This window comes from Peromyscus californicus, unplaced genomic scaffold (assembly GCF_007827085.1).
Source record: "Peromyscus californicus insignis strain IS unplaced genomic scaffold, ASM782708v3 Scaffold_8__1_contigs__length_139910024, whole genome shotgun sequence".
NCBI lineage: Eukaryota > Metazoa > Chordata > Mammalia > Rodentia > Cricetidae > Peromyscus > Peromyscus californicus.
In genome coordinates this window covers 128604591-128625527 of record NW_026294606.1, presented here as the reverse complement: position 1 = coordinate 128625527, position 20937 = coordinate 128604591, and the positions used below count along the sequence as shown (strand labels likewise).

The 20937-nt window shown below is 51.5% G+C and overlaps 1 protein-coding gene across 3 annotated transcripts in view; it reads right to left on the bottom strand.

The window, feature by feature from the left end:
• The window catches only part of Pkn1 (protein kinase N1), a 43500-nt gene that overhangs the window by 12037 nt on the left and 10526 nt on the right, over positions 1-20937 (bottom strand). Inside the window, exons 1-8 of one of the 3 annotated variants that reach the window (XR_008215778.1) lie at positions 19055-19259; positions 12738-13038; positions 10341-10492; positions 9727-9862; positions 3388-3533; positions 2682-2895; positions 2146-2340; positions 24-133 (exon numbers count right to left, since the gene is read on the bottom strand). Coding sequence is in view for 2 of the 3 variants with exons in the window: in XM_052728426.1 (XP_052584386.1) it covers positions 24-133; positions 2146-2340; positions 2682-2895; positions 3388-3533; positions 9727-9862; positions 10341-10492; positions 12738-13038; positions 19055-19075 (1275 nt within the window). In the remaining variant the exon portion in view is untranslated. Of the gene's footprint in view, positions 1-23; positions 134-2145; positions 2341-2681; positions 2896-3387; positions 3534-9726; positions 9863-10340; positions 10493-12737; positions 13039-19054; positions 19260-20937 lie in introns of those variants that run through there. The other 2 variants (XM_052728426.1, XM_052728427.1) reach the window with 2 other exon arrangements.

Genomic DNA, 20937 nt, shown 5'->3' with positions numbered 1-20937 from the left:
CATTGTCTCCCAGTTCAGCTCACCCTTTCCAGCTCCAGGGTAAAGCTCTGGTCCCAGGCATGGGGGCCACATGGCTTCCAGGCTGTCTGTCCCACCACTGCATTGTCCAGCTTGAGCACAGTGCTGACCTCAGCTGAAAGCAGGAGAGGGAGGAAGAAAAGGGGAGGGCGTGCTTGCTCCACATCTTGTCCATGTCTTCCTAAAGACCTCCCTCAACGTTCTGCTAGCTTGCCTTGCACAGTAAAGCCTTCAATTCAGATGGTGGGTTTGGGGAGAAGAAATTGTTCATTTTGTGTGTTTTCCTTTTGGTTTTGAGACAGAATCTTACTCCAAAAACCAGGCTAGCCTAGAACTCACTATGTCACACAGACTGGCCTTGAATCCTCCTACCTTAGCATCTTAGGTGTGAGGATTACAGGCACGCACCACCATGTCAGTCCTCATTTTTGTTTTATGTTGAGATAGTGTTTCATGTAGCCCAGGCTGGCCCTGAACTTCTCTGCCCTTCCTGCTTCTACCTCCTAAATTCTGGGAGGTTTGTATGATACCAGACATGTGTCTGGTTAGTTTGTTTTTGAGACAGAGTCTTGTGTAGCTCAGGCTAGCCTTGGATACACTTCTAGGCTGATTATGAACTTTTTTTTTTTTTTTTTTTGATTATGAACTTTTTATTGCCCTGTCTCTACTTCCAAGCCTGCTGGGATTACAGCTGTGTGCTAGCATATCTGGTTTATCCAGTGCTGGGAATCAAACTAACGACCTCACATATGCTAGGTGAGCACTACACACAACCTCTGTCCCTGGCCTACTGCCGTGCCCTACCAATACCACTCATCTCCTTCACTTCAGACGGGCTCTGAGCTTCAGTTTAAGAAGATGTAAACCTCTTTCCCTAGTAAACACTCTCTAGCCCAGCACCTGCCATTCTGTTTCCTGTCTCCGAGGGTCTGATGGCTCTGTGACACGCTATGAGTAGAATCAGGCGGTCCTTGTCTTCTTGTGACTGGCTTCTTTCACTTACCACACAGTCCTCGGTGTTTATCCATGCTGCGGCATGGCACATAGTCTCCTTGCTTTTGAGACTGAATCTTAGTCCACTGTTTGCATAAAACACAGTGTGCCTCTCCATCCATGGACATGGCTTCTCCTTTTACCATCATGAATAATGCCACAAACTGGGTGTCTAACACCTCAGACCCTCACTCAATTCTTTGATGGACACACAGAAGCTGAACTGCTAGGTCACTAGGCAGGTGCTCTACCCCAGCCCATGATCCCAGCCCCTCACTGGGGATTACAGGCAGGAGCTCTACCACTGAGTCACACTCCGGCCACTGGGGGAGTCTAGGCAGCTCTACCACCGTTCCATGTCCCCAGCCCTGTGCTACTTCCCATAGTAGCTGGGAAGTAGCTTTACTGCTTTACTCTATTCCCACACCCCATGTATGCAGGTTCCAATTTCTCTACATCCTTCCTTACATTTGTGGGGGTTTTGTTTTGTCTTGTTGTTACTGTTTTGGTAAGTCATGTCAATGAATGTCACCTCATTTTGTACCCTCATTTTGTATTTTATGTATTTATCTTAATTTTTTTTTTTTTACTTGTATTTTTATGTGTATGAGTATTTTGCCTGCTTGTATGTATGTGTACTAGTTGTATGCCTGGTACCTGAAGAGGTCAGAAGAGGGTATCAGATCCCCTAGAACTGAATTTATGAAGGGCTGTGAACAACTCTATGGATGGTGGGAACCGAACCCAGGTCCTCTACAAGAGCAGCAAGTGCTCTTAACTGCCGAGCCATCTCTCAGGCCCCTAATTTTTATTTTTAATTATGTATAGACGTGTATATCTGAGTGGGAGTTTGTGCACATGAGTATAGTGACCAGGGAGATCAGAAGAGGGCGTCAGATCCCCTAGAACTGCAGTTAGAGCAGTTAGGAGATACCTGATGTGGGTTGGGGTCCTCTCCGGTGCCCATTTAATAGTACAAAAGTCAGTGCCCCTGTGGTCCTAGCTGAGCCCAGAATCTGAGGGCAGCCTGGGCCACACAGCGAAACCCCGGCCTTAAATAAACACGCAAATGGACAGATCAATGATAAAACACCACAAACGCAGACACCCCCGCCCACCCACCCACCCACTCACTTGTGCTTTCAGCGTCCCCCTTGACGCTGCTCCGTCCACTAAGGCTTCCACTTCTGCTGTAAAGGCCCCGAGCTGGGCGGCTTAAGAAAGGGGTGCGACTGTCGGGAGCCCCAGATGCCCCCACTGAGGGGGAAGGGCTCCAGGGGATGGTCTCTGGAAGATCCCTGCAGCCCACCACTCGTACTTCCAGGGTCCCTGCAGGAAGGGCAGGTTCATGGAAGGCAGGCTGAGGAGACAGAGCGGCAGGGGAAGGACCTCTGCTCATGCAAGTGGCCTCGGAGAAAGCTAGTGGGGGACTGACACGGGGTCAGAGGACAGGACAAGGAGTTTAAGGAGGCTCAGGGTGCTGACGTTCTGAGAGTTAGAATCAGAAGAGAGCAAGAAGATGGGGTGGCTTGGCTAGCAGAGGCAGAGATGGGGCCCAGGGGAAGAAGGGGAAGGAGACGGTGGGGTAAGCCGCATTCAGGGCTGCGAAGCCTGGAGACCCAGGTAAGGAGTCTGGGAGCAAGGCTCCGAGGGTGCAGTCTGGAGCTCACCTGTGAGTGGAGCGGGCTTGCTCAGGGTGCTGTAGTGCGTGGCGGGGAAGGGCCCGGGCAGTATTGCGCTGAAGGCTGCTGAGGAGGCCGCAGTGAGTTCCTCCCGAAGCAGACGCCCCTTGGGGTGATCAGCCGGCAGCTCCCCGAGGCGCCGCTCCAGTGACTCACGCAGCAAGCCCAGCTTTTGGTTAGATTCAGTCAATTTCTCCTGAGCCTGAGGCAGAAGGCAGAGAGCTGAAGACAGGCATAGATAGGCCCATCCCCAAGAACCCGTCCATCCACAGCAACTTCTCCCTGAGGCCTAAACCTCAAACCTATTTGGTGCCATCAAGTGGAGCCTTAAAATCCAGGCCTTGCTCTTCCTAGATCCAGGACCCACTGAGGCTCCACCCTCACCAAAGCCTTTCCCTCCTGGAGGCCCGTCTGCTTCTCACCAGGGCCCACCACCTCACGTAAAGCCCCGCCTCTCGCTGCTGCTCTACCTCTCACAGGCCCCCGTTTAGGCTCCACCCCTCCCCGAGACTCCGCCCTGCTCCTAGGATTTATCCTGATGAGCTCCTCTTTCTTATTGCGGCAGGCCATCTGGGTCGCAGCTCCATCTCACCGTGAGCTCTTTCTGTTGAATTTCCCCTTCTCTCTATGTCCCGGACCCCATCCTCCCGCCTCTCTTGAATGCCCCTCCCCTAGCAGAAGCCCTCGGTGTCACCTCGCTGACTGCCTTGCGGTCTGGGGCCTTGGAAGCACTGAGCAGACGCAGGACGTTCTTGGCACCTTCCGCCACCGCATGCTCCACTCTGAAATGGTGTCTCAGCTCCTCAATTCGAAGCTCTACCGCCCCCAGGTCTGGACCCCCTATAGGCATGGGCCATGTGACAGTGAGACAGCCTTCAGACTAGCCTGATCCCAACGCACCACCATGTGCAGACACAGACACACCACACACACCACCAAAAGTGCATCATGGTTTTTCCACTGGAAGGGACTGTCACACTTCCACCCAAACTCAGTCACTCTTACTCAAACACCATAACCCTAGGGACATGGTTACCCAAGCATATTCATAGAAATGGCACACAGGCACACTGATAATCCAGACTCAGGGACAGACAGACTGTAACAGCCTCGTCATTCCTAGGGAACAGCACAGCACAGCACAAAGGGAACACTATAATCTACAAGGGCGGACACTATCTACACCCAGTGGCCATCACCCATACATTACATCTTTCACCAAGGGACTGTCATCAAGACATAACTCAGACATTCCAAAGATGTGGGGACCCTGCACGTCCTAATGAACTGCCACCCATGGGGGCACAGTAAGTCCACTGAATGTGGACTTCAACTCTAATGAGATGGTATTTGGAGATGGGGCCTCTGGGCTAGATGTGGTCACAAGAGAAGAAGCCACAGAGCTAGCAGTGTAACACACACACACACACACACACACACACACACACACACACACACACACGAGCAGCAAGGACAAATAAAATAAGAAACTAAAAAACCAAACGAACAAAAAGCCGAACGTGGTGGAGCACACCTCTAATTCCAGGACTCGAGATACAGAGCCAGAAGTTTAGAAGTTAAAGTTCCATAGTGAGGCCCAGGCCAGCCTGGGCTACATGAACCCTACCCAAAAATGAAAGAAAGCAAAAGAAGGAAGCAAAGGGCGGGGAAGGGGCAGGGAGCCTGCTAACAAGACCAGCAACCTGAATTTGATTGCCAGAACTCACATAGTGGACAGAGAGACTGACCCCCAAAAGTTGACCTCTGACCTCATTCTCTTGTGCCAAAACATACACAAAAATAAATAAATAGAAAAAAATGAACAAGAGCCGGGCAGTGGTGGCGCACGCCTTTAATCCCAGCACTCGGGAGGCAGAGCCAGGCGGATCTCCGTGAGTTCGAGGCCAGCCTGGGCTACCGAGTGAGTTCCAGGAAAAGGCGCAAAGCTACACAGAGAAACCCTGTCTCGGAAAAAAACAAAACAAAAAAAACCAAAAAAAAAAAAAAAAAAGAAAAAAATGAACAAAAAGAAAAAAAAATGGTCATAGTAGCACAAGCCTGTAATCACAGCACCTGGGAGACTGAGGCAGGAGAATTGCCAAAGGTTCAAAGCCAGCCTGGACTACAGAGTGAGGCTTTGTCTCAAAACATCAAGAATAGTGACCTGGGAGATGGCTCAGTGGTTAAGGGCACTTGCTACTCTTGCAGAGGACCAAGGTTTAGTTCCCAGCACCCATGTTGGGCAGTTTACAACTGTCTGTAACAAGAGCTCCAAGTGGGATCTGTGCCCCTTCTTCCTTCTCTGGGCACCCACACACATGGCACATGGGCACACACATAATTTTATAATTAAAAAAGAACTTTAGGGCACCAGGAGATGGTGGCGCACACCTTTAATCCCAGCACTCGGGAGGCAGAGTCAGGTGGATCACTGTGAGTTCAAGGCCAGCCTGGGCTACAGAGTGAGTTCCAGGAAAGGCGCAAAGCTACAGAGAAACCCTGTCTCAAAAAAACAAAACAACAAAAACAAAACAACAACAAAAAGAATTTTAGGGCAGTCAGAGATCCTGTACCAAATCAATTAGTTAATTAAAGTGGAGATTGATACAGGAAGACAATTGATGCTGACCTTTGGCCTCTAGAGCTATGTGTACACATGCATACACAGGCGCGCATGCGCGTGCACATACATACATACATACACACACACAGACACACATACACACACACTGACATCCTTATGCCCAAGCACAGGGTCAAACCCAATGGTATAGTGACACACGTCTTTAATCCCAGCCCTCAGGAGGCATAGGCAGATAGATCTCTGTAGTTCACAGTCAGCCTGCACTACACAGTGAATTCCAGGATAGCCAGAGCTGCATAGTGAGACCTTGTCTCAAAAACAAAAACAAAACAAAAAAAGAAAAAAAGAAAGAAGAAAATGGGCATAGTCATAATGTGGCAAAAGTCCTAGGACTAAGGTGGGTGTAGTTGTGCAGGTTGGTGATACCAGCACTCAGGAGGCTAAGGCAGAAGGACCACAAGTTCTAGGTCAACCTGGGCTACCTAGCAAGTATGAGGCTAGCGTGGGCTACAGTGAAGACTGTCCCAAAAGAAGATGGTGGTGCAAAACACTTTCTGTTTTTCCAGAAGACCTGGGTTCAGTTCCCAGCACCTACATGGTGGCTCACAATCTACTGTAACTCCAGTTCCAGGGGATCCGATGCCCTCTTCTGGCTCCACAGGAACCAGACACATGTACGGTACACAGACATGCAGGTGAAACATGTGTACATACATAAAATAAAACAATAAGAGAGGAAGGGAAGGGGGAGGGAGGACAGGAAAAAAAGAGGGAAGAGAGGAGAAGGAGGAGGAAGATGAGGAGGAGGAAGAGGAGGAGGAGTTGTCTGACTCAAGTCTTGGGAGAAGCCTAGGCACACCACCTCACTGCCATATGGACAGGGCAGAGGGCCAAGCCAGGAAACACGGCCACGTGACACATACGGAAGCAGCCCCAGTGCCAACAGGTGGGGACCCAGTGTCACTGGTAGAGAAAGTGGGGTCATCCCCACGACAAAGGCACAAGAGGATCAAGCCCAACGTGAAGCATGGTCCCTGGTGGCACAGAGTTGACAAGCTGTGCACAGGCACAGGACGTCTGTCACTCACAGGCACAGGACGCCTGTCACTCACAGGCACAGGACGCCTGTCACTCACAGGCACAGGACACTTGTCACTCACAGGCACAGGACACTTGTCACTCACAGGCACAGGACACTTGTCACTCACAGGCACAGGACGTCTGTCACTCACAGGCACAGGATGCCTGTCACTCACAGACACAGGACCATCACATCCATTCATGGCCTTTTGAGGACAGAACCACTGTTACCCTGACTCAGTCACCGGTAGCTGGACTTTCTTGTCAGCCTTTCTTTGGACCACCAGCCCCCAAATAATGACACAGAGACTTAATATTAATTCTGAATGCCTGGCCTTTAGCTTAGGCTTGTTCCCAACTAGCTCTTATAACTTAGCCCAACCTGTTTCTATTAACCTACATTCTGTAGCTAGTTACCTCTCCTCTGTAATATACATCCAACTTCCTCAGTGTCACACTGGTGTCTCTTTTTCCCAGAGTTCCTCTCTCTACCCAGAATCCTGCCTAACCTCCCCTGCCTAGCTATTGACCCTTCAGCTCTTTATTAAACCAATCAGGTAGTCAGGTGGTGGTGGCGCACACCTTTAGTCCCAGGACTGGAGGCAGAGGCAGGCAGATCTCTGTGAGTTCGAGGCCAGCCTGGTCTACAGAGTGAGATCCAGGACAGGCACCAAAACAACACAGAAAAACCCTCTCTTGAAAAACCAAAAAACCAACCAACCAAACAAACAAAAAAGAAACCAATCAGGTGCCTTAGACAGGTGAGGCAAAACATAGACACATCTTCATGCAGTGTAAACAAGTATCTCAAAACAGTCACCCTACGCCTTTAGTTGTCTACAACAATTGGCATGGACACAGCTACAGGGTTACAGGGACATGTCGCCTTACACATAATCACACACTGGCTATTACATCCTCTGCCACACAACGTACACACACAGTGATGCAGACAGACACTACCGTTCAGAGCTCATCAACAGCTGATGCTCCTGTGCCTGTCAGAGTGGCACACAGTGTTCACAGTGACCACGACAGAGGCCTAGCTCTTGGCACCTGTGATGCTGTTTCTGTTTGTTTCGTCTCACTGTGTAGCCTTGGCAGGCCTGGAACTCACAAGGCTCTGCCTGTTTCTGCCCCCTGCATGCTGTAAGTAAAGGAGTGTGCCACACTCAGGTGCCTAGCACTGATAAAAATTGGTTTTACCCACAACTTGCCACAATCTAGAATTATCTAGGGAGGGAGTCTCAAGGGGGATTGTCTAGATAAAGATGGCCTGTGTGTGTGTGTGGGGGGGGGTCTTGATTACCAGGAAGACCCCCTGATGTGTGCAGTCCCACTCCCTGGGCAGGGGAGACTGGATCGTGGGAGGGCGAAGAAGTGAACTGCGCACCAGTATGCGTGTGTCATTCCCTGCTCTTTACTCTTAGCAGTGGCTGTGATTACTGGCTCCTTCAAGTTCCTGCTGCCAACATGTCCCTAAAATGATGGACGGAAGCCTGGAACTGTGAGCCAAATAAGCCCTTTCTTCATGAAATTGCTTTTGTTGGGATATTTAAATACCTTTTTTTTCTATTTTATTTTTATGTTGTATGGATGTTCTGGTTGCATTATGTCTGTGCACCATGTCATGCACTTGGTGCCCACATCAGCCAGAAAAATGTACTGAATCCCCTGGTACTGGTTATAGATTGTGAACCACCATGTGGACCCTGGGAATCTCAACCTGCAGAAGAGCAATCAGTGCTCTTAACCACTGAGTCATCTCTCCAGGTCCTCATAACATATATGCATACATTCATTTATAATATGTATTTAATAATATTTAAAAAATATATTTAAAGCTACACAGCGAAACCCTGTCTCGAAAAAAGCAAAAATTAATTAATTAATTAATTAAAACTATATATATTTAATAAATAGATATAGCTTTGGGCCTGCACACACAAGTAATATGCAACCACACTGGGAACACCTACAGCTTTGGACAGATGTGTCACAGACTAATGTGACAAGGGAGCCACATGACCCAGACTCCTATGCCCATTTCCATAAGGAGTTGGACGAGAGATATATTAAACTTTGTAGCCTTTTTGAGGCAGGATCTTGCTGTGTAGTTGAAGCTGAGGTCGGGCTCAAAACTCCTCTGCCTCAGCCTCCAGCATGCTAAGAGACGAGGCCTGTGTCACTACACCTGGCTCACTGAGGCTTGATCACCACTCCTCAGCTCTGTGGATGTGGTGAAAATCAAACATGAAAAAAATACCTGTGTGCCGGTAAAACTTTGTTTACAAAAGCACACCTGGGCCTGCTGGCACAAGCTTGTAATTCAAACACTCATAAGGTGAAGGCAGGGAACTGAAAGTTCAAGTCTGGCCTAGGTCACACAGTGAAACCTTTTCTCCAAATAAAAATGAAAAGGATAGAGTAGGGAATGGTGGCACACTCATCCCACCACTCAGGAGGCAGAGGCAGGCAGGTGGATCTCTGTGAGTTAGAGGCAGCCTGGTTTACACAGAGAGTTCAAAGCCAGCCAGGGCTATATAATGAGGCCTTGTCTCAAAACACAAAAACAGGCTGGATATGGTAATGCACACCTTTAATCCCAGCACTCAGGAGGCAGAGGCAGAAGGATCCCTGTGAGTTTGAGGCCAGCCTGGGCTACAGACTGAGTTTCAGGACAGGCAGGGCTATGTAGAAAGATCCTCTCTCTAAACTAAACTAAACTAAACTAAACTAAACTAAACTAAACTAAACTAAACTAAAAGCAACCAAGGGACAGGGCTGGAGAGATGGCTTGATCATTGCAGAGCTTGCTGCTCTTCCAGAGGACTCAGATTTGGTTCCCCAGACCCACACCGGGTGACTCAGTCATCTGTAACTCCAGCTCCAGAGATCTGATGCCTTCTTTGGGCCTCTGGGGGAACCTGTTCACATAATGTGCGTGCACACACATACATAAAAATAACTCTTTAAAACAAGCAACTCTTTTTTTAAAAAAAGGGGGGGATAGGGTGTGACTGAATGGTAGAGCCTATATAGTATCTACCAGTGAAGGGCTGGGGCATGGTTCGATAATACAACACAGGCCTGGTATATAGGAATTCTGGACTCTATCCTGAGCACAACAAAAGGAAGAAAGAAAAGGAAGAAAGAAGAACCAAACAAACCAGCAGGTGCATTTGGCCTGAGGGTGGCATTTGGCAACAACTATCCCAGCCCAAATCTTGAATGGGACCAAAGGAAAAGTCAGAGATGGGCAGGAATAGGCTCCATTCACAGTGAAATTAATTCCTGCCTCCTTGCCCTCCACAGCAAAGCATTAAGGGGTGAAGGTTGACCCCAGAAATGTCCAGAGGAAGGTCTCACCTTGGGCCTCATCAGGAGCCACCTGGCTCTCTAGCTGGCCAGCCTGTAGCGCACGGCGAAGCTGCATGCGGATGATGTCAATCTTAGTCTTACTATCCTGCAGCATCTGCTGGGCCGTCAACAGCAGCTTCCGGTCCTGGAGACAGACATGCAAGGTGGCAAGAAGACAGGGAACTCAAGTCTGACCACCAACCCTGCTGCCATGCCAGGAAGGCCTTGGGTAAGTCAGAGCACTCGTGTGTGCATCCAAGAACACATACTCCCAGTGTCCTGGGGCCAGCACAGTGAGACAGATAGTCCAGGGGCTTCGATTCTAGCTCTGCCACCAACAGCTGAGTTTTGTGACCTCAACCATGCTCTCCCCACTCTCTGGACCTCACTTCCCTCATCTGCAAAGTCTGGATCTCCACTGTCCAGTTCGGACCAGCTGGAGCTACATCCTCCTCAGCTCTCAGAACATCTGGGTGTTTGCAGGGCCACAGACAAATGGCTGTATACTGCAGTAATGTAAGATGCCTAGAGCAGGCCAAACCAGACAGGAAGCGGACTAGTAGTTGCTAACTGGGACACAGCCTCCTCTCACAGAGATGGAATATTCTAGAACACTGTCCCACCTTGGTGCTGCCATTGCTGTAGGTCTGGATCATGTTTTCTGCCCCCTGTTTGACCTTCAGCTCAATGGCCAGCTGTTTCTCCAGGCCAGCCACTCGGCTCAGGTTGGTGGATGAGCAGATAGGGCTGCCCTCTCCAAGGGACTGGGGAGCATCTGAGGAAACAAGGGAGTCACACACCTGCCACTTCAGGGTACCCAGGAGACCTTGCCCCAGCCCAGCCTCAGAGCTGTCCCAGAAAAGAGCCTGGGGCCAGTCACAGGCAGGAGACCCATGGCCCTCAGTGCAGGAATGGGACCAGCATGAAGGACGGCGGGCTAGTGACCTGGCATGCAGGCCACCTGGGTTAGCTGGAATAGATACCCCCATTTACCTCAGGGTGTGTAAGCCTACTGTGTGAGTGTGATTATGTCTGTAAGCCACAGGGTGGTGGCAGGAGTGTAGTACCCTAGATGTGGGTGTGACAGGCTCAGGAGGTCTGTGTGAGCTTTCGGTCACTGTTTCTGTTGGTACAGCTCAGTTCTGATCTCTAGGGCCTTTTGGGATTCTGGTTGGAGGCTTAGCTGTTATAGTCAGAGATGAGGGCTGCACCTCAGAGTGATGTATGGGGTCAGGGAGGCCTCACTGCAAAAGGGGCTTATGAGAGTCTCAGCTTGACTCCACCCAGTGCTGATGGATAGTACTGGACCCCAACAGTGGACACAGCTGTATGTAGAGGGGCTGGAGCTGAGTCTGCTGGCTGCATGTAGTGTCTGCTGTGGACGGGACAACGGTGAGGCACCTCTGGGGTTGGTGTGACCAGGTGGACGAGCTCTGGTGTCACTGTGGGCTGGTGTGTCTCTCCAGGTGTAAACACTGGATGCTGACATGACTATGGAACTGTCTCTGGGATCACAGAGTCATGTTTGCTGTGTTGCCCGGAAGGCATCACTGACTGTGCATGTGAACTCTCTGGGTATCCTCTGTGTTCCTGTGACCATGCACACCTTGTACAAGATGAGGCAGCTGTGGCCTTGTATTATTGCTGCATGAACACACATAACACTACTGAACTCTGGCAATGATAAATTATGTTGTGGGTGTTCTCTCTCTCTCTCTCTCTCTCTCTCTCTCTCTCTCTCTCTCTCTCTCTCTCTCTCTCTGTTTTTTGTTTTGAGACAGGGTCCCACTATATAGTTCTAGCTGTTCTAGAGCTCACTCTGTAGACCAGGCTGGACTCAAACTCACAGAGATCTGCCTGCCTCTGCCTCTCGAGTGCTGGGATTAAAGGCCTGTGCCACTTGAGATAGGGTTTCTTGTAGCCTAGCCTGGTCTCAAACTCAGTGTAGCTGAGGACGGCTTTGACCTCTTGACCCTCCCGCCAGCTGGAAGGCTGGGATTATGGGTCTGTATGCTACACCCAGTTTTCGCAGTGCTGGGAATGGCATCCCACTCTTTGTGCATACAAGGCAAGCACTCTACCAGCCGAGCCACACCTCCAGCCCTAGACTTCTGCAGCATTTAAAGATTTTAATCTAACTCTGTCCTGGGCAGTTACTCAGGGCCTACACACTGAGTGAGTTTTGTGCCACTGGGCTATATCCCAGCCCTCTTCTCATTTTTTTTTTTCTTTTCCTGTTTTTTGAGACAAAGTCTCACCAAGTTGTCCAGGCAGGGCTTGGACTTGCTTTAGTCTCGTGAGTAGCAGAGATTATAGGCCTGGACCACTAAACCCAGTAAGGCTCTCGGTTTTTGTTGTTGGTTTTTTTGTTTGTTTGTTTTTGTTTGTTTGATTTCTCAAGATAGGATTTCTCTGTGTAGCTGTGGCTGTTCTGGAACTCGCTCTGTAGAACAGGCTGGCCTCAAACTCACAGAGATCTACCTGTCTCTGCCTTCAGAGTGCTGGGATTAAAGGTGTGCGCCACTACTACCTGGCTGTTTTTATTTATTCATATATGAATGTTTTTATCCGGAGTGGTTTTTCTTTTTTCTTTTTCTCCCCCGGAATGCAAGTATTAAATCAAAGAACACAGAAAAATAGTCTATAACTGCTGTTGCATTAGTATGATCGCAGAAAGCTCTGAGAGTGACCGCGTGCACTGTTTGGGTGTTAGTATGACTGAGTTTCTGGGTTTTCATGTGACGGATGTTACTCAGATGTTATCTGGGAATAGCTATAGCTGTGCCCTGGGGTATCTGGTGACAGTGTGTGGGTCTTTAGTGTCATCTAGATGTAGGGATATCTAGGTATTCCTAATGCCAAAGACAGCTTTGGGTGGCATCTGGGTGACATCACATCTTGGTGTGATTGGCCCTGTGAGTTTGGCATTTGCCATGGCTTCTGTTGACCCAGGACAGTATCCTGATGGAGTGCAACTCCAGGTCAGTGAACTCCTGCCTGCTCCCGAGCTTTCTGCTCACCGCTCCCGGCTGCAGGGTCAGGCAGTACCACATGCGCATGCAGCTCCTGCAGCTGCTGGTGCAGCAAGTCAAGGCGTCGGGCAGAGCCCCGCAGCAGCAGCTCCACAGGGCCCAGGCTGCGGCCCAGGTCAGTGGTGGCTCGCCTCAGGTTCTCTGCGCCCTCCTTCAGCTTCAGCTCCTTGCGGATCTCCCGCTTCAGCCGCTCTCGCTCTAGTTCCAGCTGCTGCTGCACCCCGGGGGCTGCCAGGTCTGCCCCAGCCAGACCCAGCTGCTCCAGCAGCGACCAGCTACGAGGCTCACTCTGCAGGGGGAGGGACCAGACACAGAGGTCAGGGGCTAGAGGACAGGTGGCCTCACCAGTCTACTGTACCCTAGAGTTCCAAGAACAGAGGCCTGATCATCCTCCAGGACCCTCATAAATGGCAATATCTGGGCCAGAGAGATGGTTCAGGAGCTAAAGGCCTTTGCTGCCAAGCCCGGTGACCTGAGTTCACACACACACACACACACACACCCGCCCAGGGATCTACATAGTGGAAGGAGAGAACCAACTCCTGAAAACTGTCCTCTGACCTCCACTACAACCCCACACACAAATAAACAAATAGGGAGTTGGAGAAATGGCCCCATTAAAGACATGTATTGCTCTTGCAGAGGAACTGAATTCAGTGTCAAGCCTCTAATTCCAGATCTAGGGGGACTTGATGCCTCTGGCCTCTGCAGCACTGGTGTGCATGTGCACACACCCCCACAGACACATACGCAGAGTAAGATATAAATAAATAAGTAAGTAAGTAAGTAAGTAAGTAAATAAATAAATAAATAAATAAATAAATAAATAAATAGGAGGTCGAAGACTAGGCCAAGAACAAGAAGGCCTCCTTCCTCCTGGTTGTACGGGCCAGGCTCGCCACAGGTGGGCCCTATCTCCCTTAGTTTGTGACCTATACAATGGGATTCTGGCAGGAAGGTTCCAGAAGATCCCTCTTTTCTTCCAGTTTCCTGAACCCCTAAACAGGAGGTCCCAAGGGCAGGTTACATGTTTCCTTTGCCAGACTCCAAATCCAGGAGAACCTTAGAGACACATCCTGACTTCTCTCCTCTGCATTCCCAAACCAGGAGGTCCCAAGGGCCAGCCCTGCCTTCCTGTCCTCTCCATCTGGTACTCCAAAGAACAACGCTCATCTCCTTCACATCTCAAAACCTGAAAGCTGACATCGCACCCAAAAGTTTCACCCTCCACCTGGAGAATTCTCACTTGTGCCCCATGTCCTTCCTACCCTTAGTCCCCAGTGTGAGGCACCCAGAGCAGGACCCCCAGCCTCGGCCACTTGGGGTCTCCTTCTGCCCATCCCATGGAGACCCTAGCCCCCACCTCCAGCTCCAGCTCCAAAGGGGGATCAGCAGCCATCTGGGTCCTGGGTCTGGTCTGAGGGCCACGCCCTCTTCCTGAACCTCAGCCCTGCCAGGGCCTCTGGACTGCCACTTCCTCTTTCCTGCCAGCTCCCAGCATCCTCTGCGCCAGGGCAGCTCTAGGGCATGGGGTTTTTTTTGTTCTGTTTTGGGTTTTTTGTTGTTATTTTGTTGGGGGATTGTTTTGTTTGAGACAGAGTCTCTCTATATAGCCCTGGCTGTCCTGGAATTCACTATGGAGACCAGGGTGGCCTGAAACTTATAGAGATCCACCTGCTTCTGCCTCCTGGATGCTGGGACTAAAGGCATGTGCCATGTAAGAGGTTCTTCCCACATCACCCCCTAAATGGCCATGCCTGCTTCTCTGGAGGCAAGCCAGGGACAGGCAGCCCTCAATTCCTGACCTGAGAGCACACCCTGGACATAAACACCCACAGTATGTATGCAGCAGACAGGATCTCACAAGGTACACAGCATATGTATGGACCATAGGCTCATAGGTATGATCACATTTCCAGCTTTGCAGGCGTGAGATCTGCACACAGGCTCACATGTGGCACACAGTACAGGCTCATATACATGTATCCCCTTGTCACAGCTAGTTTCAGTTGTCAACTTGACAAACCTGTGAAGAGGGAACCTCAGCTGAGGAACTGCCTCTGTCAGACTGACCTATGGACATGTCTGTGGGTCATTCTCTTGATTGCTAATTGATGTGGGAGGCCCAGCCCCTGCGGGCAGTGCCACCCCTGGGCAGGTGAGCCTGGACTGTACCAGAAAAGGAGCTGAGCAAGCCAGAGGAAGTGAGCCAGTAAACAACGTTCCTCTGTGGCTTTGCTTTAAGCTCCTGTCTTGAGCTCCAGCCCCGACTTCACTCCATGATGGACTATAATGTATAAGACCAAATAAAGCCTTTCTTCTCCAAGTTGCTTTTGGTCAGTCTTTTACCACAGCAACAGAAAGCGAACCAGACCAATCGCCACCTGCAGGAATGTGTGGGCAGAACACGGGGTCACAGGGTGTGCAGCTTATAGCTCTGCAGGTCTGTGCCTCGCTCACTGTGTGCACAGAATACTGACTCACATAAACATGCACTTCTCCACCTGCAGGTGTATGCTTGGAATACAGGTTCATGTGTACACAGAGTAGTCCCCACATACTGCACTCCCATCCATCTGAGCACGCGGGTGGAACACAGGCTCACAAGTGTGTGCACTCCCGTGCCTGCCTGCACAGACCCTTATAGACAAAGCAGCTGTGAGTGCTAGTTTGAGGTCCCTCTGGAAGCTGCTCAGACTCACTCCACCTGCCAAGTGGCCACAGCCCACAAGCTTATGCACATGTATGTGCTCACACTTTTTGTCTTTGTTTGTTTGTTTTGAGGTGCAGGGCTTGTACATGCTCACACTTCTTTTCCTTTCTTTTTTTTTTCAGGTGCACCGCACATGCCCCCACAGCAGCCCTGAGGTCCCTCAGGCTCTCAGCCTCGCTACTGTCTATTCATGTCGTGCCCCTTGTCCCCAACTTCCCCTTAAGGATCAGAACAGTGAGTTCTGTAGCTGTGTGTGTGTGTGTGTGTGTGTGTGTGTGTGTGTGTGTGTGTGTGTGCATGCGCGCATACAGCTTCCTGTAGACAGGTAGCATCAACTTCCTGCTTCCTCACTGATCACAGCCTGGAGGCCTACAGGATCCACCTGGCCTAGTAGTAGCTCCCTGAAGCTAACACCAGGAGGAGACAGCCCTGAGTGGCCCCAAACAGCAGCTCACAACTGCTTGCCAAATATACACTAAATCTCAACTATCAGTGATAGCAGTTGCAAGGCTGTACATATCAGGGACAAGGTATATATGAGAACATTCTATTTCCCATTGCTCTAAAAAATACCATGTTTTAAAACAGTAGTAGTTGCTGAAGAGATGGTTCAGCAGTTAAGGGCTCACACTGCTCTTCCAGCGGACCTGAGTTCACGTCTAGTAGCCCTGCCAGATGGCTCACAAATGCCTGTAACTTCAGTTCCAGGTGGATCAGATGTCTCTAGCTTCTGTGGGCATATGTACATACCCCCTAACATACATAATTAAAAACAATAAAATCAATAAAAGTAGTAGTACGGTGATAAGAGCAGCTACAGGCAGCGGGGTGGAGTTTGGTAGCATGTACAAGCTCTGTACCTCAAAAGTAACAATAACAGCAGCTACTACAATTCCGTCCAGGTCTCAACTAATGCAGTCCACGTTACAGGTATTATTTGTTTTGATCTGCTTCATATTGGTTTGTGCTGGGATCTCATATAACCCAGGGCAGCTTTGAATTCAATACAGAGCTAAGGCTGGCCTTGAACTCCTGACCCTCCTGCCTCCCTCTTGCCAGTGCTAGCACCTAGCATGGCACGATGCAGATGCTATAGATAGATACATAGGCAGATATCAAACTATCTTCAAAATGAAGAAATTGAGGCCCAGCAAGGCTTGTTGCCACACGCCTTTAATCCCAGCACTCAGGAAGTGGGGCAGGAGGATCTCTTTGAGTTCCAGGCCAGCCTGGTCTACACAGTGACACCCTGTCTCAAAAAACCCCACCAAGAACAAAAACAGGAAGAATAGAAGAAAGGAAGAAACTGCTGAGGCCCTTTGCCCAAGGTCCCACAGCCAGCAGGAGACAGGGCCAAGCTTCCTAACACTGGCTGGGAGGAATCCCGGGTCCATCACACCTTGCAGCTGTGAGCCAAGTCCTCTGAGGCTCTCAAGTCCCTGGAGGGTAGCTGAGACTGCAGGCTGAGAGCACAGAGCTTGTCTTGTCACCTCCTCTTTATATATCTGAGTGGTCACCATGGGGGAAACTGAGGCTGGCTCTCAGTGAAGGCGGGGTTGTTTTCTCATCACTTCTAGAAATACATGTCAATGTCTGGGGTTGCTGTGTATGGGGACACCTATCAAATGGGGGCCACTACTGCTCAACATCCTGAGGAGCACAGGACAGCCCCCACCACCAAATGACTGATCCAGGCCCGAACGCCACTGCTGGGGCCTCGGGAAGGGGCCTGGGCTCCCAGCTTGGATTGCCAAGCTGCCATGTTCACCGGTAAAGATGTCACAGAAGTCCTTAGAGCACTGGCTGAGACTCCACCTCTCTCCTCATAACCATTCATAACCCCACTCCCTCCTCCAAAACAGGAACAAGACTCAGAAAGAAAAATGGCATTTGACCCAAGAGTTGGTCAGGGAAGACAGACGGCATTGGGATTGAAAACCAGCCTCGGTGAACAACACTCGGATGTGACCAGGCCCCACCCGCTGTCCCCCACCAGCACCCCCACCACCAGCAGGCAAAGCAGGTACACAGCCAGGAGCACACAGGCAGAGGAAAAGTGAAGGCCCTGGGCCCCACCTCCAGCAGAGGAGGCCTGAGACTGTGTAAAGCATGCAGGGATGGAGGCAGGGCCTCCTGGGTCCTCCTCCCCTGGGTGATTCACTTCTGCCCAGGGACAAGGAGTCACTTGAGGGCAGCAGGGCAAACGCCTGGCCTGGTCTTGAAGAATCAGAACTTGGGCCTCTCCACCTGCCCTCACAGACCTGGAGACACCAGACCAAGAACTCTCACCTCAAGGAACCCGTCTTGGCAAAGTAGCTAGGGATCCAGAACCCCACATCCTGAGATTTCAATGCCTGGGGCGTTTCCAGAATCTAGACAGGACATCCGTTTGCCAGACACAGACAGACAGGCATGGAGGTAGTGGGACAGGGCAGCAAGTCCAAGCAGGAATGAACTTAAGGGAGAAGACAGGAAGGGACCGAGATGTGGGTCCAGCCTCATTCTGGGAATCACAGCCTCCATATGTGTCCCGTGTGGGCCACACCAAGCACATGCATGCACTGGGAGAGCCCTACACAGCCTCTGTGGGCTTGAAGGGGAGCCGGCACCCAGTGCATCACGCCTGGAGGTCTGACCTTGTGAGATCGGCAGCACCAGATACGCCCAGCTCCTCGGCAAGGCCGGCAGGCCATCAGCAGGACTGGGGAAGAGGTACAGGAGAGTACAGGGGAGACATGGGGGCAGGTGTAGAAGATGAGAACCAGTTACACAGGACAATGGACTGCACGGTGAAGCACTAGTGGAGCCACAAAGATACAAAGATCTCAGATTTGGGTCATTGAATTAGAGGGTGGGAAGTCACCCTGACCCTGCTTCCTCTTGGGAAGGTGCGTTCAGTAATGCCCAACAGATCACACAGGGAAGGCCATGTGGCTGGCAGATGCCAGTCACAGGTGTCTGTTGTGGGGGAGTGGTGACGCAGCCCTGTCGCCTTCCAGACATAAAATTCTTCCTGCCTGTGTGACAGGACACGCCCCACCTGGGATATAGCTCCATCTGTCAGCCTGAAGGGAGGCTACGGGGAAGGAGTGGGGGAGCAGGAGGAGGAACCCGGCCTCTGGCCTAATGAATTGACTTAGGCACTTCCTCCAACAGGTGCCCATCTGGGTGGCGTCAAGACCATCGTAAAGACGTCTGCGGGCGGGGGTGGCCCGGGCTTTGTAGTGCGGGGGAGGGGCACGGTCCGCGGCAGGGCGCCAGGCACCTGCTCCAGGTGAAGCGGTACCTGCCAGAAACCAAACGCTGAGAACATAGCCGAGCAGGGCGTGGGGACGAGAGGCACCGGAACCCGCAGCTGGCCTCAGACACCGAGGTGGGGCCCCCGCTGCGCCCGCTGATTCTCGGGGAGGGCCGGAGGAGGGGGTGCGGTGGCAGAATCCCGAACAGCGCCCCTCCCTCCGACCACGCCGGCACCCCCACTTGCTACCAGGGCCCGCGCGGGCTCCCGATGGGGACCTCGTCCCGGGCTCTCCCCGTGCCTGGGGTCCTCCGCGCCGTCCGGCCGCCCCGCGGGTGCGGACAAGTCGCCTACCTGCACGGCGTCGCCGGCCATGTCCTCCGGCCGCCCGCCAGGGGTCCCAGCGCCGAGGGAGCGCTTGCGAGCGCGCGAGCGGGCGCGGCGGGAGGCGCGACGCCCAGACCCTCCCTGGCACGCAGCGCGCTCTGGCCTGCTCCGCTCGGCCCGGCCTGGCCAGGCCTCCGCCGAGCTGCGCCCTCCGGCCCCAGCGGCTGCAGGACGGGTCACGTGAGCGCCGAGGTCCGCGCCTGGGGAGGAGGCGGGGCGGGGGCGGGGCTCCCGGCGGCCCCCGGGGCTTGCAGCGGGGAGTGGGGTCCCGATCGCTGTGCCGCGCGGCTTGCACCGCCCGAAGCGTGCTGGAACTCTGAACAGGCCTGAGCCGCCGCGAGCTGCAGAGGCCTTGCTCCCCGCCTCGGACCCCTCGAAAGAAAAATCACGATCCACCTCCCCAGCGCCCAGCGGCACAGGCGCATCCTCCCGTTTCCCCGGAGACAAGCGACTGGGAGAACAGGACTTCAAATCCCAGGGCCCCAGGCCTTTGGAGACCACCGTACCCTCAGGGCAAGGATGTCTGTAAAACTTAAAGAGGAGTGGGCCAAGCGCGCAAAAAATGCCAGCAGCTGTCACGTTCATTGTTTTAAGATTTTATTTTATGTGTGTTAGAAGTAAGTTCGAGGTGGCCAAGAAAGAGACCACCATTCTAACTGAAATGTCTGAACAAGACAAAATTTACTTGATGAAGACAGTGCTGGGGAAAAGCAACCACACGGAGACAGGAAGTACATTTGGTTTTTGTTCTAACTCAGGGGACCTCACAATCTTATTCAACTGGCTCGTCTGAAAAAACTTGGTGCAGAGGAAGTGGAGGGGGAAGGGGAAAGGGTCACTGGTCCAAGCCGTCAAATTCCTAGAATGGAGCAGGGAGCCTTTGTGTAAACAAAAGTTTTACTGGGTAGGGAGGATTAAACATCTCCATAAAGTTACCAGGTAGGGGAGACGATGATTGTAATTACTGTCCAAAACACAAGTTTTATAGTATTTGCGAGGAGAGACTCTTATTTCTCACCTATGTATATATGTGTGTCTGTGGTTTATGCACATGTGTGCAGGTGCCTCTGGAGGTCAGAAGACGACATGGGATCCCCTAGAACGAGGTTATAAAGTTTGTGAGCCATCCCACCTGGGTGCTGAAAGTCAGACTTGGGTTTCTACAAGAGCAGTGTTGCTTCTAAACACTGATCCACCTCTCCAAACCCTATTTTAATTTTTATTCTATTTGTTTAGTGTGTGTGTGTGTGTGTGTGTGTGTGTGTGTGTGTGTGTGGCCAGTGGACAACTTGCAGGGTCAGTTCTCTTGTTCGGCCCTATCGTTTTGGGGGGCCCAAACTCAGGCCATCAGGCTTGGCCTTAAGTGCCTTTACCTGGTGAGCCATCTCACTGGACATGTGGTCACTTTTAATATATGTGCCACTATTGATTAAGGGATTTGAACCTCAGCATGGCCTCTGATGCACTGGGCCCTGTGGATCCCCAAGGGCTCTAGTTTTTGCCCTCAGTGAAGTTTTGCTGGCTTCTTTTTCCTAGATGCTGCATTCAGATGGCCACCATCAATGCACACTAGTGTCCAAATGGAATGTAGAGGCTTCTGCAGGATTTCCCTTGGGGGACCAGAGTAATGCAGGTAGTTTGTATTGTGGTAGCTGTGAGGACCTCTCACGCAGAAACCCAGCGAGGGATCCAAACTTTGGTCCCCAGGGCTCCAGGCAGGACACACTCGGTAGAGGCAGTGCCTACAGTGGGTGCCCTCCAGGAATGGGCACTGGCACAGGAGTGTCTTACGTGTCTCTGTCTTCCCAGGGACAAAGCTGTGGAGTCTCTCTTTGGGCCAGTTTTTGGGG